The sequence below is a fragment of the Ursus maritimus genome, unplaced genomic scaffold, assembly GCF_017311325.1.
Source record: "Ursus maritimus isolate PB19 unplaced genomic scaffold, ASM1731132v1 scaffold_8, whole genome shotgun sequence".
Lineage (NCBI taxonomy): Eukaryota > Metazoa > Chordata > Mammalia > Carnivora > Ursidae > Ursus > Ursus maritimus.
Window position 1 is genome coordinate 81,062,239 of NW_024426996.1, and position 23,387 is coordinate 81,085,625.

At 57.6% G+C, this 23,387-nt stretch overlaps 1 protein-coding gene across 1 annotated transcript; it reads left to right on the plus strand.

Moving 5' to 3' along the window:
• The first annotated feature begins 15,581 nt into the window (after nt 1-15,581).
• LOC121101454 (DNA polymerase nu-like) lies at nt 15,582-23,176 on the plus strand. Its single transcript, XM_040625096.1, has 4 exons — nt 15,582-15,999; nt 20,579-20,646; nt 22,022-22,083; nt 22,845-23,176. Exons 1-4 carry the CDS (start codon nt 15,944-15,946, stop codon nt 22,941-22,943), a joined length of 285 nt encoding a protein of 94 aa, XP_040481030.1. The 5' UTR covers nt 15,582-15,943; the 3' UTR covers nt 22,944-23,176.
• Nucleotides 23,177-23,387: the final 211 nt, after the last annotated feature.

Sequence of the window (23,387 nt, forward strand, 5' to 3'; positions counted from 1 at the left end):
GATTTTTGACTATGCAGGGGACTGGCACACCTAACCCCTGTGTTGTTCAAGGGCTAACTGTACTGTTGTTCTTTCATTGTTGTTAATATGAGTGTTTAGGGCTGTGAAATTTCCTTACTGCTTTAAATGTAAACCACTGGGTCTGACATGTTTTCATTAGAAGTTACATAATTTCTGTTTGTATTTTTCTTCACCCAAAAGTCATCTGAAAGAAGTGTTTTTTGTTTTATTTCTAGGTGGATGGGGTTTGGTTTGGTTTTGTGTTTTGTTCTGTTTGGGGGGCGGGGGCTCTGGTTTTAATTTTTAGTTTTCTTGCACTGTGATCAGAATGTTATTTTAATATTTCTGCTTTGTGCAACCTTCCGGTGTTTTCTGTGTGTGTCCTAACGTATGATGGGTTATTGTGAGTGTGCTGTATGTGCTTAGGAAGAAAGTATATCTCCATTATCAGAGCATGGTTTCGATACATGTTCATAATATCTATTTATTGATTATGCTCTTCGGATCCTGTCACACTTTGGGAAGAAGCAGGTTCTGGGAGAGTTTCATGCTGCTTCATCGGACAACTCGACTCTGACAGCACTGAGAGGAGGTCACCAATGTGCTTTGTTGAGAGCACCAGGCTCTAAAGTGGTCCCTCCTTCCCTCCCTGCAGCTGCCATCAGAGGGTCTGTCTGAGCCCTTGTCACAGACGGCCCTGGGCAAGAAACAGGGAAAGCCAGTCCCAGCAAGTTTTTCAGCAGTGTGTTTGCGGAGCAGGCTTGGAGCACCTGTAGGATTTCCCAAGTAAAGCTGGGGGGGGGGGGGGGACGGTGACCTAGGAGTTGACACATATTTCTTCTGAGCATGAATCCATGTTGGCTTTTTGCTTCTCGTCTAAATAAAGCTGTTAACGATATAAAGTTCAAGGATGAGATAAACAAGTGGGCAAAACATCTTAACACAGTGGGAAAAGCACAAAGGATACACTGGTACTTAGAAATCACGTGGTAAAAATTTGTGAACTCTCCGACGCCAGTGGACATGGCAAAGTAGGCGTCTCTGAGGGTCTGTCCCCCCAACAGAAACAACAAAAAATCAAGCAAAAACTGTCAGAACCAACTTTGTCAGAACTCTGGAAAACGGTGCACAGTTTACAGCAAGCAAGGAAATACAGTCAAGAAAAAGACAACTGCAGACCATGGGGGAGCTTTGTGGCCTTGGTGCCGCCCTGTGCAGGACCCAGGTGCCTGCTTCCAGAGGACAGCAAGTAGACCTTGTGTGCAAAGATCTGCATCTAGTCTGTTCTGACCTGACCAGGGGCTGCCCGAAGGACCGACAATAGGCATTGTTTGTCCTAACTCGGAACTCACTTGGGGCAGACAAGTGGGGGGCATTACTGGAAAACATCGCAAAGTGAACAGCTCACAGCTGCTTGCAGCACGGGATGACAGGCAAGGCAAATAACTGAGTGCTGAAACCTTGGGGGGAACAGCTGCGGAAAACTTCTGGGGGACCAGGCACCTGGGGGCCCCGTCAGTGGAGCGTCTGACTTGATTTCAGCTCAGGTCATGATCTCCAGGTTGTGGGACTGAGCCCGGAGGCAGGCTCTGTGCTCAGCAGGGAGTCTGCGGGAGATTCTCTCTCCCTCTGTCCCTCCCACTTGTGCACTCTCTCTCTCTCTCTTTCTCTCTCTCTCTCCCCCCCACCAGAATAAATAAATAAATCTAAAAAAAAAAGAAAGAAAGAAAGAAAGAAAGAAAGAAAGAAAGAAAAGAAAGAAAGAAAGAAAAGAGAAAGAACTTCTTGGGCACTCAAATTAGGGCACTCAAAGCCACCCGTGTACAGCAAGAAATTGAGAGAGCCACGCGCATGCCCGGGGCAACTCACACACTCAGAAAAGACTGGAGAAGACCCCAGGCGCTTGCTCGGGGTTGGTGTCTAGGCCCAGGGCCAGCTGGAAGTGAAGGCTCCGGCAGCGCCGGCCACAGCCCAGAGCTGAGCTGGCCCATCAAGGTTGGGACAGGTTCCCTTTTGCTTTTCTATTTCCCTCCTCTTGAATCTGTAGTCCCCACTCTGTCAGAGACACCTGACACCTGAGCCATGAGGCTGCACGTGGGCGCTGGCAGGAGGAGCGGCTCCAGGCGCCCACCAGCCCCTGGGCTTTACCCTCTGCAGACGGCAGGTGTTGAGAGCCGTAGCCTCAGGCCAGGCTCACCCACCAGCCCCTCCATCTCTGCGAGGCAAGGCTGAGGCTGCCCACCTATCCTCCTCGGCCCACGGCAGCATCCACTGGGCTCCTGGGCCCAGGCCCCCTGGCACCGGGAGCAAGGTTTCCACAAGTTGGGTTGTACTCCTTTGGTGAAAGCACTGTTTGTTTTTGGTGTGCGACACCGGAGAATGTGGCCGGCTTGCACCTGCTAGGCCTCAGTGTCAGCCTCTGTGCGGAGAACTCATGCTGAGCCAGACAGGCAGGTACTGAATTCCCCCCTTCCCCATGGACAGGTTTGAAATGGTTAAGAGCCTCCAGAGAAAGAGTCGTGACGGGTGGCACATGGCTTGGACTCACACGGCTCCCTCTGCACACACGATGCTGATGGGCCTGACCACATGCCATCTTTCCACGCAGGAAGGACGTCCCCCCAGAGCATGTGACGCACGCAGACAGAGAGCAGACCAAGAAGGTGGTGTACTCAGCGGTCTATGGAGCAGGTAGGCTGCAGGCCAGTCTCAGGGTCACCTGCCGGCCAGATGGAGCTGGCTCTTACCCTGTGACTGCGTTTAAATGTGGCTGTGCCTTAGACAGATCATTCTTGGCCCTCGAGCTCACTTTTGTGTTTCTGAGTGTCATTTACAAAACACTGAGGACATCTGTGATGCACCAGAAACCAGTCAGACCACTGACGGCCATTAGCTCCCTTGGTGTCCCGCTCCGCTCCACTCGCTGAGAGAACAGAGGCACAAAAGTCAGTGTAGAGCATGGTTGCCCACCCGAGAGGGATGCTGCAGGGCTGAAGCCAGAGCATGGAACCCCGCCCCTACATCACACGGCTGTGGTGGAAAGCCATTTCTGGGCTTTGCGATGCTTTCGGAGACCCCATCCGAACCCTGACCTCCACCCCACCACCCAGGACCTGAGGCAGAGCAGGCCTTCTGCTCCCTCCCACCCTCCCTCCGTCTCCCTCCAACTTCTTGACCGTGGCTTACTAAATTCTATTTAAACTCTTTTCTTCTTCTACGTCATGCTGAACCAGGGGGACCTCACGTCCCCTCAGGACAGCAAGGGAGAGGGTCAGAAGGGGCTGTGAGCCAGCCAGTCCCTCCCCAAGGAAGGGCCCATGTGGCCGTCAGCCGGCCTGTGTGAACCGCCTTCTTGGGATCAGTTCTGTTTGAGCAGCAAGGCTTGTGCGAAGACACTGCGAGGAGAATGTACCCCCCTGCCACAGAGACCCTTTGTTCACTCGAAGAAAGGCAGCAGGGGCACCTGGGTGGCTCAGTCGTTAAGCATCTGCCTTCGGCTCAGGGCGTGATCCCGGAGTTCTGGGATCGAGCCCCACATCGGGCTCCTCTGCTGGGAGCCTGCTTCTTCCTCTCCCACTCCCCCTGCTGTGTTCCCTCTCTGCTGGCTGTCTCTCTCTCTGTCAAATAAATAAATGAAATCTTCAAAAAAAAAAAAAAAAAAAAAGGAAAGGCAGTAAAAGGGGCCCAGCTTCAGTGCAAGAGCACCCGGGCAGACATGTTGTTGATTATCTGTAAGAACCACTGCGGACTTCGGCCATGTGACCGTGGTGCCTGTGGGGCATTAGCGACCTGCTTTCGCGGGGTCTGGAGCGTGCGTCCCAGCGGCCAGCCTGGCTCCCAGCCCAGACCCTGCACCTGCTCCCTCTGCTGGACCCCCAGTCCACAGAGCTCACCCTCACGCCTTCCTCTTGGCCCTGCTGTCACTTCTCAGCCATCCTTGACCACTGGAGTGGCGATCTGTTTCCGGGTAACACATTTATGATCACTCAGTGTCGGAGGGTCTCCAGGGCTGTGGTCTCACCAGCAGCTCCACCAGGGAGCACGTCGGCAGCCCTCAGTTCTTGCCACGTGGGGCCCTCCACACCGTGGCTGCACTCTTCAGAGCCGACAAGACGGTGTTGCACACGTCTTCCACAATCAGAAGTCAGTACCTCCATGACCGTCACTGTGCTGCTGCTTAGAGGCAAGTGGCAGGTCGGCCCACACCCCAGGGGAGGGTCACGCAAGGGCGTGAAGACCAGGAGGCAGGACCGCAGAGGCCACTTAAAATCTGTCTGCCGCACAACCCTTTCCAAGCTTGCACCCCATGCAGTTCCTGGCTTGCCCTCCGTGGCCTGCTTCCCCCGGAGCGCCGCCCACTCTCCCAGCCCGAGGAGCCGTGAAGCAGGAGCTCTGCCGTGGCCAGGCACACAGCAGGCACACAATCAATACTTACTGAACAAATTCACGAGCTGCGTAGTCTCTGACCCTACTTGTGAAAACATTTTCTGTACCGTTTTTGGGAAACAGGCTAAGAAACTTTGTTTGAAAGCATTGAACTCTGTGGGTGATAGAGAAATGACTCAGACTCGCTTGGTCTGGCTCTTCCGCTCGGCCTCCCTCTGCTGTGTTCCTGAACCTTCCTGGGTCACTGGAGGGGGTGGGGGGCGGGGGAGAGGCAGCCTGCCACCAAATTATATTAGATTTTGGTGCCTCACATCCTCGCTCCAGAATCACATGTCGCAGAGGTACCATCAGCTTTGGCTCTGCAGGCAGAATGCTGCCTCCACCTCCCTGGCGGGCAGCCCAGGCTGGAGTCCTAACTGTCCCCTCCTGGATGTGTGACCTTCTGCAGGCCCTCCACCTCCATGCCCCAGTCACCTGCCAGTCGGTGAGGAGCTGGCTTGTTGGAGCGGTGCCTGGCGCCAGCTGACCCCCACTCCGGCAGTGCCCCCGGACGCAGTACCAAGGACGGGCATCTGCGTGCGGACGGCAGGATGCACCCAGAGTCAGTCTTCACCTCTGGAGTACGCACTGTATTTTTTGCTGGAGAGGAAAAGAGCTCCACTTGGTAAATAAGCAGTGAGTCATTAGCTGTGATGTTGGTGAAAAGAGTAATTTGGCTGCTTTTAGCCCTGATGGTGACAGGGTTCCCACCCCGAGCCTCCATTTCTGCTGTTCCCGCTGTCGCCAGCTAGCTCGACAGCAGATTACCGTGCCTCTGCCAGTGTCAGCACACGGCTGTGCTGTCCTCCCCTTGGCGAAGCCAGAGTCTTGTCGAGCGAACCTTTCGAGTGTCCTGGGTTGCTGGGAACCCTCTGGAAATGCAGCACAGACAGGCTTCCCACCAGCTGGCTTTCGTGGTTGCAGTGATGTGTTTTCACTGAGGGGCCTGGAAGCTGCTGCTCTGAACACTGGGGGCACCGCTTGGGTCGGCGCGGTCGGCCTGAGGACCACAGTGAGAGCAGACGAGGAGAAGCAGGACATGACGTGAGCAGAGAAGGCACTCGAGAGGGACTTCACATCTGCGCAGCCCCGCCGCGGCCTGCTCCCCACACCTCCCCCAGACCGCCAGGAAGGCCGTCCCTGCCAGAATGGTGGTGACCACAGATCCGTTGTTCCCCAGGGGTCTCGCGCAAAGGGAGGACCTGCCGGCTCACTGCCCCTCTTTCAGCCACCTGCCAAGTAACAGTGCCCCCAGCCCAGTCCTGCTCACGGCCCCTCTGAGCCCATCCGGACATGCGACCTCCTCCAGGAGGCCCCTCCTGACTCCTCTGGTCTTGCTCTGAGCTCCCACTGCTCCTGGAGTCCGTTTAACCCTTGATTCTCCTCAAGTTGTTCAGCGTTTAAATTTGCCTCCACATCCAATCACATTCGACCAGCAGGCACCCATGGCTCCCAGAGGCTGACATTTGTCACCTGAGATGTGCAGGGGGGCCCGGGAGGACAGCACTGAGTAACTAGCCCACGTGCCCCAGAGTCGCTGATGCCAAGTAGGGCCGGGAGAGGTGGGGCAGGCTGCAGGTTCTGAGGGGCGAGGAGAGTGAGTCAGGTCTGCTCCGGTCAGACCAGCCAGCACTCCCGGAGGCCACGACATGCCAGGCGCTCACTAGGCCCCAGAGCTACAGACAGGAGGGAGAAACTATTAGCAAATGTGCGAGGGGTGAAAGAGCACTTGGAGAAAAGAGAGTGAAAATTGTCTTCCTAAAGCTAAAGATGCAGCCCGCGTGCACACGATGTAATTAGACGTCTGTGGGAAGAGTCACTTCGCGTGTTCCTCTAGGATTTCAGAGATGAGGAATGACGGTGCTCCCACTGGGGGGCGCTTGCTCTCAGGGGGACAAGCCTGCCTGCGATTATAACTCGAACAGCAGAAACCCCATCAAGTGAACCAAAGCATAGAGGACAGTTGTGTGAAAGGGGCCAGTCTCCATGAAGCGTGGAACACAAGCCCTCATGGCATCAACGGCCATCCCGCTTGGGCGCCTCTGAGTGCGACAGGCCCACGGGGAGGGTGTGGGAGCAGGAATCAGAGAACCGCCCGGACCCTCCATCTCTTTCCCAGTCTCTGTCTTCTTCCTTTGCAGCGGCTGCATTATTTGTTCCTCTGGTAAACAGGCTTCTTCCCGTACAGGACCTCGGCCAACCTCTGCCCTTCAGCTCTCCCGTCAGCTCTACCAAATACAGGAGAGGCATCCTTTCTGGGCCATTCATACTGAGAAGGAGGAGTGCGAGTTGTGTAATGGCCAATCAGGTCCCAGCAGACTACTCCCTCACAGGTATCAACTATGGGAGAAATATGTGGAAAAAATATAATAAACAACTCCCGAAAGGTACTGAACAGTGACCTTTGGGAGGAATGGTTCAGGGTGAGTTCCTCTTTGTATCGCTCTTCACCTGAAGACAGGCCTCCGTCAGCGTGATGGGTGGCTAACGCTCCAACAGAAATCCGTAATCTCACTTGCCTGAAGAAACAGAGGACAGAGTTTGAAGCAACCAGAGAATCTAGAAAGTGAGGGAGAAATCTCAGAAAACAAGAGAGCCAAAGGAGCCAAAGAACACCAGATTCTGGGGCACCTGGGTGGCTCAGTCATTAAGCATCTGCTTTTGGCTCAGGGTGTGATCCCAGAGTCCTGGAATCGGCCCCACATTGGGATCCCTGCTCCGCTGGAAGCCTGCTTCTTCCTCTCCCACTCCCCCTGCTGTGTTTCCTCTCTCGCTGGCTGTCTCTCTCTCTCTGTCAAATAAATAAAATCTTTAAAAAAACAAAAACAAAAACAAAACAAAGAACACCAGATTCTGGATATGAACTCTGCCCAAACCTCTGGCTGACCTCTGACTATACATAAGTAGGGCAGACTTCAGACAGCCCAGCTAAGGCTAAAGAGACTGATCTGAAATTTCAGCTGCTTCCCACTGCAGAGGGACAAAGGTCAAAGTTTGACTTGAGCCACATTAACTGCCTCCTTTAAAAAAAAAAAAACCAATACTGGAAAAAAAAAATAATAGAATCCAGAGTGTCTACAACGTTTCATTCACAATATCCAGGATTTAACCCAAAATTACTAAACATATGAAGAAATAGGATAATTTGATCCATACTCAAAAGAAAAGGCCATCATAGAAGCAAATCTTCTGATGTTGAAATTAGCAGACAAGGATTTTAAAACCAATATTATAACTATGCTGAAGGATGTAAAGGAAAATATGCTCATAATGAGTGAAAAAATAGGATATCTCAGGAAAAAAGAACCAAATGGAAATTCTAAAACTGAGAACTACAGTGTCAGAAATAAAAGTTCACTGACTCGGCTAAACAGTAGATGAGACATGCGAAAGGACTTAGCTGAGAAGACTCTGGGTTCCACTGAGCCAGATGTGCTGGAAGTGTCTAGCCACCATCTGATTCCTTTCTGAAAGCCAATGGAGGTTTCCACTAGAGTGACGTAGCAGAGGGGCAGGGATTGGAATGTCCTAGAAAGAAAGACTTAGAGATGGATTATTTCAGTGGACTGTATTCATGAAGCTATCACATGGTCTTAATTAAGCCTTAATAGGGCTTATTTCTGTCTAAATGACATGGGATAGTCCGGCAAGGACCGGAGGCTCCAAGAGCGTGCTCTCTCAGGAGAGACTTTAGGGAGCACAGCCTTTCCCACTCTCCCTAGCCAAGCAGGGGAAGCAGACATCTGCCCCTTCACTCTCCCAAAATATGAAGTTTCTGTCCAGACCCCTGAAAGCATCAGCTGGCTCAGGCTAGGGGTGGCCTGGCTAAAGAGAAGATTGGATCTGAGCTCAGTTAGTCCTATTCCTTCAGAGGTGTCCCCTTAAGAACCTCCGGGGTAAGGACTAGTGTTCTTGAGTCATAGGTGAAGAAACGGGGTTGATTGCAGGTCCTGTAACTTCCCCCCAGGCGCCCGGAGCTGCCTGTGGGTGACAGAGCTGAACTCAGACCCAGGTCTCTGTGGCCTCAGCATCTGCTCCCAGCAGGCTGCTCTGGAATTCAGGGTGCTGTCCTGACCAGAGATCTTGCTGTAAAAGACCTCACAAGAACACCTGCATCCTCTAGGGAACAAATACTGGTTTGGACCAGAAGTGTTGGTCTCAAAATGAAAATTTCAAAGATGGGAGCTCCTAAGTACATTTTCTCGTGATTTGGCAATGGAACTTTCCCTTCCTCTTTTCCTCTGTGCTCCTCTCCAGTGTCCCCCAGTCCTCTGGGGTCAGCTCTCCCTCTGGACAGGCTGAGAGACTTTACTCACGGCTTTACCTGCGTACCTGCCAGGCACTCGGCCAATATTGTTGAATGAATAAATGTTTAACGGGCGCCAGTCTAGGCCGAGCAGCACAGAGCACTCAGCTGGAAAGCCAAAGCCAACACCATCCTGACCATTCAGAAAAGACGAGTGGGGCCAGTCGGACCCAGACTTCGTCTTCCAAGGGCCCTTCTGCAGGCTCACTTCTGTGTGTGGTGGCTCCTGCCTGGTACCATACGATCCCAGTCCCAGCAGGTGTGAGCTTGCCTCTGACCTTGAGTGTTTCTGTCCATACAGGGAAGGAGCGGCTTGCTGCTTGCCTTGGAGTTACTGTGCAGGAGGCTGCCCGGTTTTTGGAGAGTTTTTTGCAAAAGTACAAGAAAATCAAGGACTTTGTCCAAACAACCATTGCCCGGTGTCATCAGACAGGTGAGCCAGACACAGCCAAAGCCTTTGCAGACCCCTCTTCCCTCCCTGCTGACCTACAGCCGCCCCTGATCTCCTGGCCCTGCTCCATAGGGGGTGGCGGGCAGATGGGAGGGGACGGGGTGAGCACAAAATGGGACTCTAGGCTCCAGTGTGAGAAGGGTCCAAAGCCAGGGTCTGCTTGAGGGAATCTCACGTCAGAAAATGGTAGATGGGTAGCTAGAGATACAATCCTGCACCTGAAAGTGGAGAACATATGTTCTTTGAAAAGCACGTGGTATAGTTACAAAATTTCACCACAATTTGGTCACAAATTCCAAAGAATATCAACTAGAACACATCGTGTGACCACAGTGGAACGCTGTCTGTCCACCTACCTGCTTGGAAACAGATCACACTCCTCAATGATTCGAAATCAGAAGATGTCCCAAGAGCATTACAAACATCTTGGAAGTAAATGACAGTGGGAGGAGCTCCCGTGAAAACTGTGGGGCACAGCCATGCCGATCCTTCACTTAGAGGTGCAGGAATAGTTCAAAAGCATATATTAAAAAGAAAGAAAGAAATCTGTGATCATAAGTGGGTTGTATTCGACCCTGGACGTTCGGGAAAGAGCAGCACGGTGAAATGAAGCAGGGGGAGGAGAGAGATGAGCAGGAGCAGAGACTCAGGAAGCGGGCCGCAGGCAAGCCGGTGGACGACAGGTGGTGAGGGGCGCTGTAAGGACGGAGCAGCTGCAGCCTGACGGGCCCAGCCTTCCCAGTGGCTGTGGTGTGCTCCCTCAGGCTCCCTTGGGGTCCAGGCCCGTCCCAGCTCTGCCAGGCCCGCTGGTGACCTTCCTCTCTGGAGCTCCCGGCGGCCCCTCCCCAGGAGCCTCCTGGCCTGACTGTGCATCCAGGCACCAGCCCCGGGGCGGGGAGGGGGGGGGCTGTGGGCCCTGACCGCACTCAGCCCCCAGCTCCCTGCAGCCTTGGTGCAGGGCACAAGGAAGCCAGTAAACCACTCCCATCCCCAGTGAGCATCTAACAGGCCTCAGGCTCCCTGGACCTGGGGGTTGAGCCTCTTCCTGTGGCCACCTGCACCCGCACCTAAGGGAAAAATGAAGACAACCGACTTTGAAATGTTAGAAGAGTGATAGAATATGGAGTCAGAATTGCCATAAGCAGGAGGCAGTGAAGGTGCAGGCATGTTTTCAGTGGCTTTCCGTAAAGTAACTCATGGAATCCTCACCGATATTCTACACGTGGTTGGTATCTTTACCCATTTTACAGATGGAGAAAATGAGTCACCAGGAGGTTAAGCTAAGTAGCTTCTCCAGTTCACACAGCTAACAGGTGGTAGCAGGCGGGCACCCACGCCCAGGCAGCTCCAGCCCAGAGCACACTCCCTGCTACGTGCTGCTGCCTCAACTCTTGAAGGGCCACATATGTGGTGTGCGTACCCTTCCACCAGCTACGACACTTCTGGGCAAATGCTGGAAAGAAACCCTCGAATGATCGTTGAAAACTTCCACACACACTGGTTGAGGTCGGGCAGCGATACGGGCTCCTCAATGTCGCGGGCCCCCGTCCAAGAGCAGACAGTAGAGGAGGCAAGTACATGCAGACGGTGTCAGAAAGACGGGATTGCAGGTGTGAAAGGAGCCGGCAGAATGGCAGTGCAGAGTGGCAGGGGGAGGCCCCGGGAGAGCACTGTGCACCCCGGCCTTGGGGGGTGACATCTGAGCCACCCCGGGAAAGGCCAGGAGAGCCTGGAGCAGTGCTGGGGTGCGCAGGCGGGCTGGGGCAGCCAGCAGGCCAGAGAGGAAGGCAGAGGGCCCAGACCCTGCATGGCACACCACAAGCCACGGGAAGAACCTGGGGTTTGTTTAGTACAAATCAGTCCACGAGCGTGGGAGATAGACCGGCAGGGGAGGCTGAAGTCCGAGCCGGTGCCCCGGGAGCCGTTTGAAGTGACAGGGCCTCCGCCCAGCATCTGACGTGGGATAGACGGAGAGCACAGGCAAGAGATGCCAAGGAGGCAACATGGACCACTGACCAGAGGGGGGCTCAGGCCCCAGGTGTGGGTGCGAGCTCTCCACGTAGACACGCCTGCCGCTGCTGGGGCTGGGGCTGGAGCAGGCACACGAGGCACATCTACCAGGCTGCTGTGAGCAGTAGGTCCGGGGTCCCTTCCAAGGCCCTGGGGAGAGGGGCTGCAAGGTGTTCGTGTGGTCTGCTCCTTTGTACAACTGACAAAAGCAAGACCAAGACGCTGCCTCCTCCACACCGGCCCCTCCACTCCCTGCCAGGGAGGGGGCAGGGGCGGGCAGCAGAGCGGCCACGGCCGGCGTGGGAGTCCAGCTAAGAGGATGTCATTCAGTGCAGAGACTTCTGTGGTTTCTCACTCCTTCCTTGTGTGATCGAGGGATGCTGGCCGTGCCGGCACAGGAATGGCTTGGAGGAGCTTTCCTCCCACCCCCCGGCCCACTTCTTGAGCACGGGGACATGAAGGTGAGGGATGGGGGTCACCTCGCAGTGTGACTGGGAACGATGACCCCAGCCCTGTGAGCCCTGGCTGAAACAGAAGCGTGGAGCCAGGGACTTCCACTTTGGGCCACAAAGGGGTAACCGAGCTCAGACTTTCCTCCCACAATATACAACTAGAAAACTGGGCACAATGTATGAAACAGCTGTTTCAGACACTGGATCATGGGCTGTGTACTCTTCTATCCCTGAGGGTCTCTGAGCACCCCAGAGCAATGCAGGAGGGATGCCAAGGAGATTCCATGGTCTCACTCAGCTAAGGAGACCAGGACCAGGACGGGGGAGGCAGAGTTTCAGAGAGGAGGGAGCTGTGCGGAGAAAGCACTACACAAATCCGGAGAGTTTTGAGCACCGGGGTGCACACAGAGCGGGAGACCCCACAGGGTGAAGCAGAGTGATTTCTGGAAGCTGGAGCCTGGACCATTCCAGAGTCCATTCAGGGCTAGCTGTGTGTGTCCTGACCCTCGAAGTGGACAGTCCTCGTTGGCCATCTGCGACAGGCAGGAGAGACCCCAGAAGGACCACACCCTAGTCGTAGGTCTGAACTAGCCCCGATTCCAGGCTTCTCTAAACCTGCCCTAACAAAGCTCAAACACCGGCCTCAAGGGCATCAGATGACCTGCTAGTAACCTGGGCCGCACACACTCTTGAAACGAAGACAGCAAACTGACCCTTGGCAATATGAGACACGCGGTACCCAGCACCCAGCCCCAGGCCACTAGACACACCGAGGCAGAGACTGAAGTACATTCAGGTGGGGGCGGGGGCTCCCCTTGTCCTCACTGCCCGGCGCTATTACGGGACTTTCTCCCACTGCCCAGCATACAGTGGGCGCTCCACACATTGTCATTTTTGTAATTATGACGTATGTGGGAAATGCTTCCAATCCTCAGACGTGAGAGATCCTGAGTGGAGAACCTAGCCTACCAACACCTAATAAAACACAGGTCCTCGCTGGTCAGGAACATCCTCACCCAACACGGCATGTCTGTGCTCTTTTTCTTCAGGAGGACCTCGGGGCAGGCAGCTAAGCATCTCAGGTTGTGATCTCGGGGTCCTGAGATGGAGCCCCGGGTCAGGTTCCACACTGGGTGTGGAGCCTACTTAAAAGAAAAGAAAAAGAAGAAAAAGAGGACCACAAAATTATGACGATTCAGGCCCCACAAAACTTGGGTCTGCCCTCCTGCGAGAATGCGGCCCCTCCCTCCTTGAGTAGACTATGGACTAATGCCGTTCTCCCCATCCCAGCTGCCGCATGGTCCAGAATTACTTCTGTACTGCAGTCCCACAAGTGGCCGTAACAGTCTTTATAAACTGCCCTCCCCTGTCCTCTGTCAGATAGAACTGCAGCCAGAAGTCAGAAAGGAGAGCCGCCAGGAAGCTGCCTGGCTTCCCCACCACAGAAGCCCCTCGCCCCTGAGACAGACCAGGAGGCCTGTGGGCGGAGCTCCCCACTTCGCTTGGGCTCAGTGCTGCAGTGAGGAGGGGTGCTGCCTGGGCCTCTGGACCCCACGTGAAGGAGGCCATGTCCACAGAGGACAGGTGAGCACCAAGGCGCCACACGGCCTGTTTACTTCTGTCTCATGTCCTGCTTCTCCTTCGTGTGACCCAGGCTATGTGGCATCCATCATGGGCAGAAGGAGACCGCTGCCGAGGGTCCGAGCACAAGACCAGCAGCTCCGGGCACAAGCAGAGCGGCAGGCCGTGAACTTCGTGGTGCAAGGTACGCAGAGTCCCTCAGGCTGCCTGCCGTGGGTTCTCGGCAGCTGCAGGGCTGAGCAACACCCCCAGATTATCGGGATGATAGTCCCTGCTCCTGTGCTTAGTGGCAGTTCCGCGGGAAGCACGAGGGAAATAGCTCTGGGTGCTCAGCAGACGCTCGGGACATGGTGGTCTTTCCCCCAGACGACACTACCCTGGACCTCCGAGCAGGGAACTGAGGCTTTCGGAGTTTCTCTAGCCAGGACTAGGGCGAGACCTGGAGCTCAGTCCCTGGATTCTCGGCCTGGGGGTTCTGGCATGCCCTTCTTGCCTGGCAGGGGTAAGACCTTGCAGCAAGGCCTCCCGATGCAGCAGGCCCTCCTGGGTCCTGCAGCCCTCAGCCCCAGGCAGCAGGGAGTCGTGATAGCACACTGTCTGCCCCTGCTTACAAAGACTCCTCCATCACCGCTTAGCCACAGCCCTCAAACAGCTCCCGTCTCCGCGTCGAGGAGAAAAGGGAGAGCGGTAATCATGGGCTTCCTGTACCATGTGCCACAAGCCGTCCCAGGGAGGCCCCAGGCAGCCTGGGGATCAGGAGTTATCCCATCAGTGACCCCATGGGTCACAGATGGGGAACTGAGGCCCCCAGGGCCCAGACATGAGGCCTGGAGGCAGGATTCCACCTCCTGCCCCCAGAGGGGGGTTCTGCAGCAGGAGGGTGGTGAGGGACCCCAGCTGACGGGGAGCGGGCAGCTTGGACTAGAGGCAGGGTGGGGATCAGGGGGGTCCCCGCGAGTCCTGCAGAGAGGGGGACACGGCAGCACTGAGTTCAGACTCAGCCTCCATGTATTGCTTGGACAGCAGGAGGCTTGGTGGCAACTGGCAGGACAATTGCTAGGATCTGGTCTGGGCTCAAGATAGAATCTTCCAGAGTCCTGTGTCCCAGTGTGACCAGCCAGATAGGAACTGAGGACAGTGACAGCCCTCCACATCCTTAGATGGCGGGTTTTCACGTAGGAGGCCACTGTCAGGCCACGGCCACATGTCTATTCACTAGATGTGTGCAAGGCATGTGCTCAGCTATGTTAGAGCCCTTCCAAGAAAGAATGCACACAAGACGTGAGAAGCCAACCAGGACATCCACCTACCGTGGATGCGGCCTCCCTGCACACGTGTGTCTCTGACGCACACGTGTGTCTCTGAGCAAGTGACTTGCTGTCCATCCACCTAACAGAAATCTGTGTGGGCGTTACGAGGTGCCAGGGGCGAGCAGTGGCCAGTGCCCGCGAGAAAGTTCTGCCTCTGACCCGTCAGCCAACATGACCAGCGGTGACGCGCCCACCTCGCTGGGGCCTCCCCTTCCCCCACATGCCCCTCTCTCGCCACCCGCCTCCCCCATCTTTGTTTCTCTAGCTCCGGGCACTTTTCCTGACCTCCCACCCCAGCACAGCTTCCCGTCCTGCCTGAGACCCCTCACCGCCAGCAGGTCGGCCTCAGAGCCCAGACTTCCATGTCCAGCATTGCTGCCCCACTCTCAGGAAAACTACGTCCATACTCTGGAGGCTCAGCCTTGCAGTCAAGGAAGGCAGTTCTTGGACGGACAGTCTTTACTTCTTCGTGAACCTTGGGGACCACGAAGAGCTAAATCAAGTTCAAACCGCCAGTGAGACCTGAACTTCAGTCTCTTTCCCACATGAGACACCTGCTGTGTGCCTCCCCCGGGGATGGGCATGTCCCCTACACTGGGGACACAGCCCTGACGTGTGCTTTACCCCTACCCTAGTCTAGGAGGCTGGATCAGAGCCCATGTGATCCACTGTAAAGCCGAGCACAAGGAAGTCCAAAGGCCCCAGGGCTGGAAGGCTGAGTGCACACCCTTGCCTGGTCACTCCGTTAGCTGGTGCAGCGGGCAGGATTCTAGATTCTGCAGAACCTGTGAATATGGTATCATTCCCACGGTTAGGTCAAGCCACAAGGCAAAAGGGGGTTTCCATCCAGGGTGGGCCTGACCTAATCAGTCAGGCCCCTGAAGACCGTGTAGCGGTCAGAGTCAGGGATTCACCACAGCAGGTACCCTTCAGCTGGCCGTGAAGAAGCAAACTGTATGTTGGCCAGAGGGCCCATGGCAAGGAGCCGAGAGCAGCCTCCAGGAGCCGAACGCCTGGCCCACAGCTAGCAGCCAGCAGCACAGGAACCTCACTCATCCCACGGCAAGGAAACAAATTTTGCTGAAGACCTGGGGTCACTCGGGAGTGGGTCGTCCCTAGTCAAGCTCCACATGAGGACATGGTCAGGTCACACACTGATCTCAGGCTGTGAGGCCCTGAGCAGAGGACCCAGCCACACGGGTTTCTTGCTCGGCAGGAACTGTGAGATGGTAGATCTGGGTTGTTTTAACCGGTGGGGCTGGGATCCTGCGTTCCACAGCATAGAAAACTAAGACAGCCGGGCTCGGCTGAGCGTGTGGCCGAGTCCCTGCTGCAGGGCCCTGGACCTCACGTGGTTCAGGAAACAGAACCTCGCACTCCCACAGGCTCCGCCGCAGACCTCTGCAAGATGGCCATGATCCGCGTCTTCGCTGCAGTGGCTGCTTCCCCTACCCTGACGGCCAGGTCAGTCAGTGAGTGGCCGGCCTGCCCCGGCCTGACCCAGCGGGTGGGCCTGCCTTTCCAGGGCTCGGGGGGAAGGCCCATTGTTCTGTGAGTGGACACCATGGCTAGCCCATGCGCACGCACCTCCCAGGAGCAGAGCAACGCCCGCCACTTCCCATGAACCCCAAGCAGAGGGGCCTCCTAAGCCCGAGCTCCTCTCAGCTCTCCCGGGGGAGCCCCTGACTCCTAACTCGGGCTGGGCGAAGTGCCCAGGGGCCGGCTCACGGCAGCTGCAATAGCGACGGGCCATCCACCTTGAGGCCCGAGAAGGCCTTTCGAGGTTCAGCTGGTGTGGAAATACATCTCCCCAGGTGTGCGTGAGCCCCTGCAGGCCCAGCCCAAGGTGGACTCCGCCAACCTTCAGTCGGGACCTGGAGACGCCACACGGCCCCCACTCCCGCCACCCAGTGTGCCAAACACCCGTCCCTGCCCCCAGAGCCAGCGTGCAGGTGCCTCTCGAGGATGGGGGCTCGACCACGGCTGCCTCCGGGCCACAGCTCTCCCCAGTTTCTGTCTCTGCCTCTGTGGCAGAGCATCCCGGTGGCCGGAGGACAAGGAGCCCCTGCCCAGCTCCGCTGGCCCAGAACCACGCCCCACAGCCGCCCACGGTCCTGGCGCCCGTGCAGCGGGCAGTGGGTGTGTTCTGCTCCAGAACCCCAGGACCCTCCCTGGCAGCTCCTCTGGAAGTCCCCCAGAGAAGTGGGTGTGTCAGGGCCCAGAAGGTCTGGCTCCCTCCCTGCTTGGGCCCCAGGCACGTTCGTTTGCCGCACTGGTGGTGGTCCCCAGGCCGGAGCAGGCCTGTCCCTGCCCACGAGCCCTTCCAGGCGGCAGGGCCAGGCAACCGCTTCTCCAGCTGGTGACCTGTGAAGCAGAATTGGCAGCCTTGCCACTGCCCCAAGGGTGGGAGGTCACCTGCACAGTGGGACCCTTTTCCATCTGAGGCTACAGTTTCGTCTTGGCTTCAATACTGTTGTGCTTCTCAAGGCATGATTTCCTTCCTTATCTGAGGTCCTTCATCTTTCCTTGAAAAGGCTTTCCTACTGTTTGCTTTGACGTTTGAACCTGGGCTTTTCTGGCAATGCCAGCAATTTTGTATAGAAATGTGCAGGGGTGGGGAGAGGACTGTCCCCAAGCCCCACAGAGCCGCCCAGCAGCGCCCGCCCCCGCAGCCCCTGCCCCCGACACACCGAGAGGTAGCACGGGGAGGAGGCCTCTGCGGCTGCCAGCCTGGGCCTGGGGAGGAGCGACGGCGAGCGGGTGTCTGAGGGCTGCTGCTGAAAGTTGCCGAGGGCACCTGCCCCGGGTCCGGGCGGCAGCTCTAGTTTCTGCGGCTGCTGGGGGTGTGGAGGCAAGAGCAGAATGGGAAATGCTTGCCTCTCAGAGTTTCTCCTGCCCCCACGTCCAACTACTCCCCCCCACACACACATGCCAGTGCGTGCAGGCGCCCACAGGCCCCTGCGCCCTGGGTCCTGTCCCCTGGTGTGCTCTCTGTAGGTACATTTAGGAGGGGCACGAGCAGCCTGGGTAGCTCACCAGCTCGGCTGGAACCGAAAGCCACATGGTTGTTCTGCATCTGTGATATCTTAGTCCAGAGAAGTCTGATCCATTTTGGGGTTTTGTGGGATTGATAAAGGAAAAGTTGGTACATGAGGACTTGGGGTCTTCTTAGATGACCGAGTCCAGAGCAGAGCACGAACAGTTCCTGCTCGGGGTTTGGCACCCAGCTGCCCCTCTTTTAGGCATCACTGTCCTTGGGAAACGCTTCCCACGGCAAATGTGTTGTGTCATGTTAAAACACAAAGCAGTCCGGCGTGGAATCTGGGGCCTTTCCAGCTCTGCTCTGCTCTTCCCGGAGCAAGAGGAGAAGTTTGGGATCAAGAGTAGAATAAGCCGCCGCAAGCCATGTGTGAGGGCACGAGACGCACCCCAGAGGCTCACGGTTGTCCGAAGTGGAGCAAGGGCCCAGAGAGCCTCACGCAGTCACCCCCAGGCCCCCGCGGGCCGCAGCCACAGGCCGGCCTCCACTCGGGGCCCCCAGGTCCAGAGCAAGAGGGCAGGTGAGCTCCCAGCTGCGACTCGTTGGCGGAGCCAGCGGCACTCAGGCTCCCCTCTCGGTCTCTCAGGACACGGGCCTCTGTGAAAAGGCCTTTCTAGGTTTCAGAACATGTCGGAGCCAGAAAGAAGCTTTCAGAGACAGTTGGCTCTAACACATGAGTGTGGACAGGGGGAAACTGAGCCTCAGAGCCCACCCTGGTCCAAGTTCGTGCAGAGCTGGACCAGCGCTGGGCCTCCCAGCCCGAGCCGCGGAGCTGCAGCTTTTGCTCACGCTGTGCTCCTGCCACGGAGAGGACCAGGAGACATGCCTGGTTCCCCCGCCCCGGACGGTGGCCACCTCCAGAAGACCCTTACCCTCTCCTTTGTCCTTGGGTGCAGGGACAGCCGGGAAGATGCGGGGTGGTCTGTAGAAGATGGGGTCATCGGCTCATCACCAGGGGGGCCCTCTGACCTCTGGCCACCTCTCAATGCCGCAGTAAACCCAGGGCGCCCCATGACCAGGCCTGGCTCACCGCCATGGCGCACTCAATCTCCCAGCCTCAGAAACGAGCAGAGAAGGTGCCAGGGGTCCAGGAGGCAAGAGACTCAGCCAAGCAGTGAGAAGCGGCCTTGTTGAGCCTGAACTCTGTGAGACGGCCGGACAGCCGCGGGCTTGCTCCTGAGGCCAGGAGGGGCGAAGCAGGAAGGATGCAGGGTGGTGACAGGTTGATGACAGAGCCAGGCCGGGGGCAGGTGCCGAAGAGGCCGGGCTCTGCTGGAGCGTTCCCTCACAGGAGTGTCGCAGGGGACAGCAGGACAGCAGGCAGTCACTTCGCGGAAACAGGGGGGTCTGACACATGCACTCATCTGCCCCACATGGGGGTCTCTGCTGCTCTTCTGTCTTGTGCCCCAGTTTCCAGTTGGAAGTCCGGGAATGTCGCAGTCAGCTGTGGGAGCGTGTAAGTGACTAACAACTCGGGCCTATTCTTAGGTCGCTGCCACACCAGTGGCTCAGAACTCAGCGTAATTTCAAGAAGTGTGAAAACTGATTCTGCTAAATCTGAAAGAAGGTACGAAGGCCTCTTCTGAGTTTCACCCATTTGAAAATGAAGATCCCGTGGGAGTGAAGACCCTCCCAGAGGCCGTGCCGCCAGCCTGTTCTGGCTTCCAGAGGGCGGCCAGGAACGTCCTGCGGATGCTCTCCCCGTGGGACCTGTAGGAAGCTCTGTGGCAAAGCCTTGCGTTCCCCCAAACGTGGCAGCAGCGCTCATCTCTGCCCTGCAGTTGGAAGAGCTGCCCCCTCTCCCAGCTGGGGCTTGCTGCCCCGGTGACTGCTGCGCAGGGGCCCTCGCCACTCCTCTCCTGTGCAGCCCTGGTTTCCTGATGCCTCTGCCGGCCACCTCTGCCCTCACACGCGGTCCCCATAAAGTGCCAAGGATCAGATGTGGCCTCTGACCTCGAAGGCCCAGTCCTGGAGACAGCAAGTCACACAAACAGCAGAGCACAGAGGTCCCTCCGTGATGTCCCCCATCCTTCCTGTGGGTCACCTGCACCACACCTCCCCTCCCTGAGTGCACAGGGCAAGCCACCTCCCTCTGCCCCGAGGGAGGGGCTGGCATCAGGTCCCAGGCCACAGAGCATGGCAGGCATCATCCGGCCAAAGCACCTAATTCAGCCCAGATTCCGCCTTCCACAGAATGCATGAAGTCTGGCGTGTGCTGGCCAGATCCAGCTACAACCATGTTCTGTGCAGCCAACAGAGCTACGGGGGTGTCCCCGACACACCATCCCCTCCCCATGCACACGTTTGCACCTGCTGGTCACTTGAGTCTTAGCCCTTCCGAGACCCCTGTGCCTGGGCGGTGCCTTGCCCCCACACCTCCTTCCACAGTCCAGGCCCCACCCCCCCACATCCTATTTCCAGGGTCCCTGAAGGGTCTTAGAGAAAGGGATGCTGTGAAGAGTGGGAGCACTCCAGAGCTGATGGGGGCACAGAGCCCAGGGGGCCTCCAGTGCAGGGGCTCACCCAGTGGAGGGAGCTGGAATGAGCCCCGGCCTCTCTGGGCCTGTGATGGAATCCATGGGGCGTGACCCCCAGGCCCAGAGCTGGGAGGGGGAGGGCAGGTCTCAGGGGCAGCACTGTTCAGGCCAGGATTGCAGCAAGCTGTCCAGATTGAAGGCGGCCTCCCTGCCATGACCCACGAGCAGCAACTTGCTGAGGTCTGGCAGCCTCGACTCTGGGAAGAAGTTTACGTCCAGTCCTGGCTGGGTGTCCCAGGTGCCTCCTATGATGGGAGCCAAAGGCTAGGGTCACTTCTAAACTGTGCTCGCCTCTTCCCTGGAGACTCTCCTGCTGACAGTCAGGGGACCCCAGGCAGCAGGGGTCTTCCTGGGTCTTCCCACTCCCCACCCAGTCACATCCTCTAGAGCGCCCTGTACCACGAGCTTCGTGGCACCCATGCAAAGCGCCTCAGGGTGACCCCCCCCCCCCCGCCGTGTCTTCCAGGTTGGTGGCCCAAATCCACGATGAACTGTTATTTGAGGTGGAAGATTCTCAGATCCCAGAGTTCGCAGGTGAGCCTGGGTAGCACAAAGCTGCTTTGACTTCCCAGAGAGCTCATGCGGCTTCCCAGGCTGGCTGGCATCTGCCCCTTGTGGGGAACTCAAGACCACTTCCCTGCCCCGTGCTGAGTGGACATGCCCAGTCCTGGCCATGCCCCGTCCTCCCTGTAGGGTCTGCCTCAGCTTCAGGGCTCTGAGATGATGGGGACCCCCCTTCTGGACTTGCTGGCCTTGTGGGCCTTGGTCCTAGGGTGCGGACTCCATCCTACAGAGGCAGCTCCATCCCTCTTGGGGTTCCCTGCACAGCTGGTATTTCCCCAGTAGGGGGCAGGGGGCCAAGGTCCCGCCTCCTGCCTTTAGGAAGCACCTGGACACTCTTGCAGCTCCCCAGCTTGGCCAGGGCCCCTCTGCAAGGCTCCTGATGCACATGCCAGGCCAGAGGGGCTGGCCGTGCTGCCTTCCCAGTGACCCAGCAGCCCTACGCCCCAGCGTCTGCACCAGCCTCCTGCCCCCCCCCCCAACACCCTCTGCACGGCACAGAGAAGGAAACAAGGCCGCAGAGGTCAGGTACACGGCCCTGGGGTACCATTGTCCCACCCAGGCACCCAGAGACCGGTTCCCAGGGAGTTGGTGGGTTAACCCCGGAACCAGGGAGGGGAGAACAAGGCAGCACCCACCCCTTCAGGGGGTCTTCCTGTCACAATCTTTGTATCGAAAATTGCAGATAACTTAGTAGGATGGAATGAAATATTTGTTGATCAAAGGGACAAAAGAGTTCAGAGCAAACTCTGAGAAACGTTGAGCCAGCTGACCCCTCCCCTGCCCGTGCTGCTCCCTTTCTCAGGGCTGGAGGGTGACTTCCCCAGTGGTGACTGAGGCCACACAACCAGGCCAACCCACCAGCACCACAGAGCTGCCGTTCTGGGCTTTACCATCACATGCAAGTTCATGGGCATTTGGTGGGGGCATGGGTCCTCCTGCCCCCGCTGCTCCAGCCAGGTTTGCCCTATGCTTCCTCCTCTTCCCAGCCCCACAGCCTCTGGACAAAGCTGGAGGCCCTGGCACAGTGCCTGCCCCCCGCGCCACCTGCCCAGGGCCCCCTGGCTGAGCCTGGGGCTGGGGGTGAGGTCGGCAGCAGAGAAACTTGCCCCTGGGAACCAGAGTTGGTGTAGTTAAGATGCCTTCAGGCCTGTGCTAGGGATGTGGCCAGTGGAACTAGCCACAGTGTGACTCCTGGGCTGCCGGACCCACCGGCACAGGTGACTGTCGGACTCAGAATAACTAGGGAGCCGGGGGCAGGGGCTGGGGCCTGGGCATTCCCATGATGGGCCCACCTCTGCCCAGATGACTTGGGGCTGCCCCTCTCCCTCTTTTCCCTTTGTTCCAGCTCTGGTCAGGGGGACCATGGAGTCCCTAAGGAGTGTGCGGGCCTTGGAGCTACAGCTGCAGGTGAGGGGGAAGGGTGGGGGGTCGGGCCGGTCACACTCCACACTGCCAGGCTCCTCCCAGCTGGACACTCCCAGCCAGCGCCACCCAGAGGGGAGACGAGAGTCCAGCTCCCACGAGGCAAGAGGGCCAGAACACAGGGCATGGCTCCAGCCCTGCCTACCACACCTGAGCCCCCAGACTGCTTCCCTCCCCCACCCGCCCTGTGGCTCCTGGAGGCCCAGGAGGCCCACCCACACACCACCTGTAGTCCTGGAGGGAGCAGAGGGGCTGCTAGTGGCAGGGAACTGCAACTACGGGCAGCCCGCATCCTCCCTGTCACGAGGGAGATGTTGAGCCATGGTCAAGGGCCTTGGCAAGGTCGCACTCAGGCTTAGGGTCCTTGGGAGGGCTCTCCAGTCCCCCCTTTGGCATCTCTCAGAACCGGCTGACCCCCAGAGAGCAGGACCCTGAGGTGGTGAGCCCATAAGGCACTTGGCCTGGCCCAGTCCCTGCAGGCCTGCTCCCAGGCACAGAGGGCCTGGCAGGGCAGCCAGGGAGCTCAGCCACGGTTGAGGTGTTATGACCTGGGGGTGCCTGTGTGCCTGTCACTGCATGTGTGAGCGCATCTGTCCGCAGCAGTGCACTGTGGCCGTGTGAAATCACGTCTTTGGGCAAAGTGGCTGCCTGGTGCCAGGGGCCCATACCCACCTGCATGTGGGGTTGGGAGCCGGCTGAGAAGGGCTAGCCCAGGCCTGGTACTCACCACCGGCTACTGCCCACAGGTGCCCCTGAAGGTGAGCCTGAGTGCCGGCCACTCGTGGGGGCACCTGGTGCCGCTGCAGGAGGCCCCCCGGCCCTCGGCCCAGCCCACGTCCTGCTGAGTCTCCAAGCAACCACCCAGCCACCGCCAGCCCCCTTGTCAGCACCTACCACGGTGTGTGCATTTTTCCCTTCATTTTGTCTGTAGCCCCAGGCAACAGTGGGAGGAGAGAACTGGTTTCCACCAGCCCATTGTGTGGCCTTCCCCAAGGTCAGCACTGGGCGCTTTGTACTGGCTCACAGCTAGAGCAGGACGTGGAGAGGGCCACATTCACCCCCTGGGTTGTCCTCTGGAGTAAAAGCCTTCTTCAAAGCAGGCCGAGCCTCTGTGCAAATGAATTCTTCCCGTGGGTGGGAAATGCCATGCCCACAGCCCTGAGCCACTCAGCGGGAGCCACGGGAGCCACAGCTGAGCGCCTGAAACAGGAGCGGCCCAGCCTGGCCCATAGCAGGCGCTCCCAGCCCTTCTCCCGCGGAGCCTGTGGTGCGTTCCTCCAGGTGCACAG

Bases quoted from the DNA above. Each gene is read 5' to 3' on its own strand.
- LOC121101454 (XM_040625096.1), top strand. From the start codon at position 15,944: ATGGCCATGATCCGCGTCTTCGCTGCAGTGGCTGCTTCCCCTACCCTG. The intron at 16,000-20,578 runs GTCAGTCAGTGA...CGTGTCTTCCAG, and splicing joins TCCCCTACCCTGACGGCCAG to GTTGGTGGCCCAAATCCACG. The intron at 20,647-22,021 runs GTGAGCCTGGGT...CCTTTGTTCCAG, and splicing joins TCAGATCCCAGAGTTCGCAG to CTCTGGTCAGGGGGACCATG.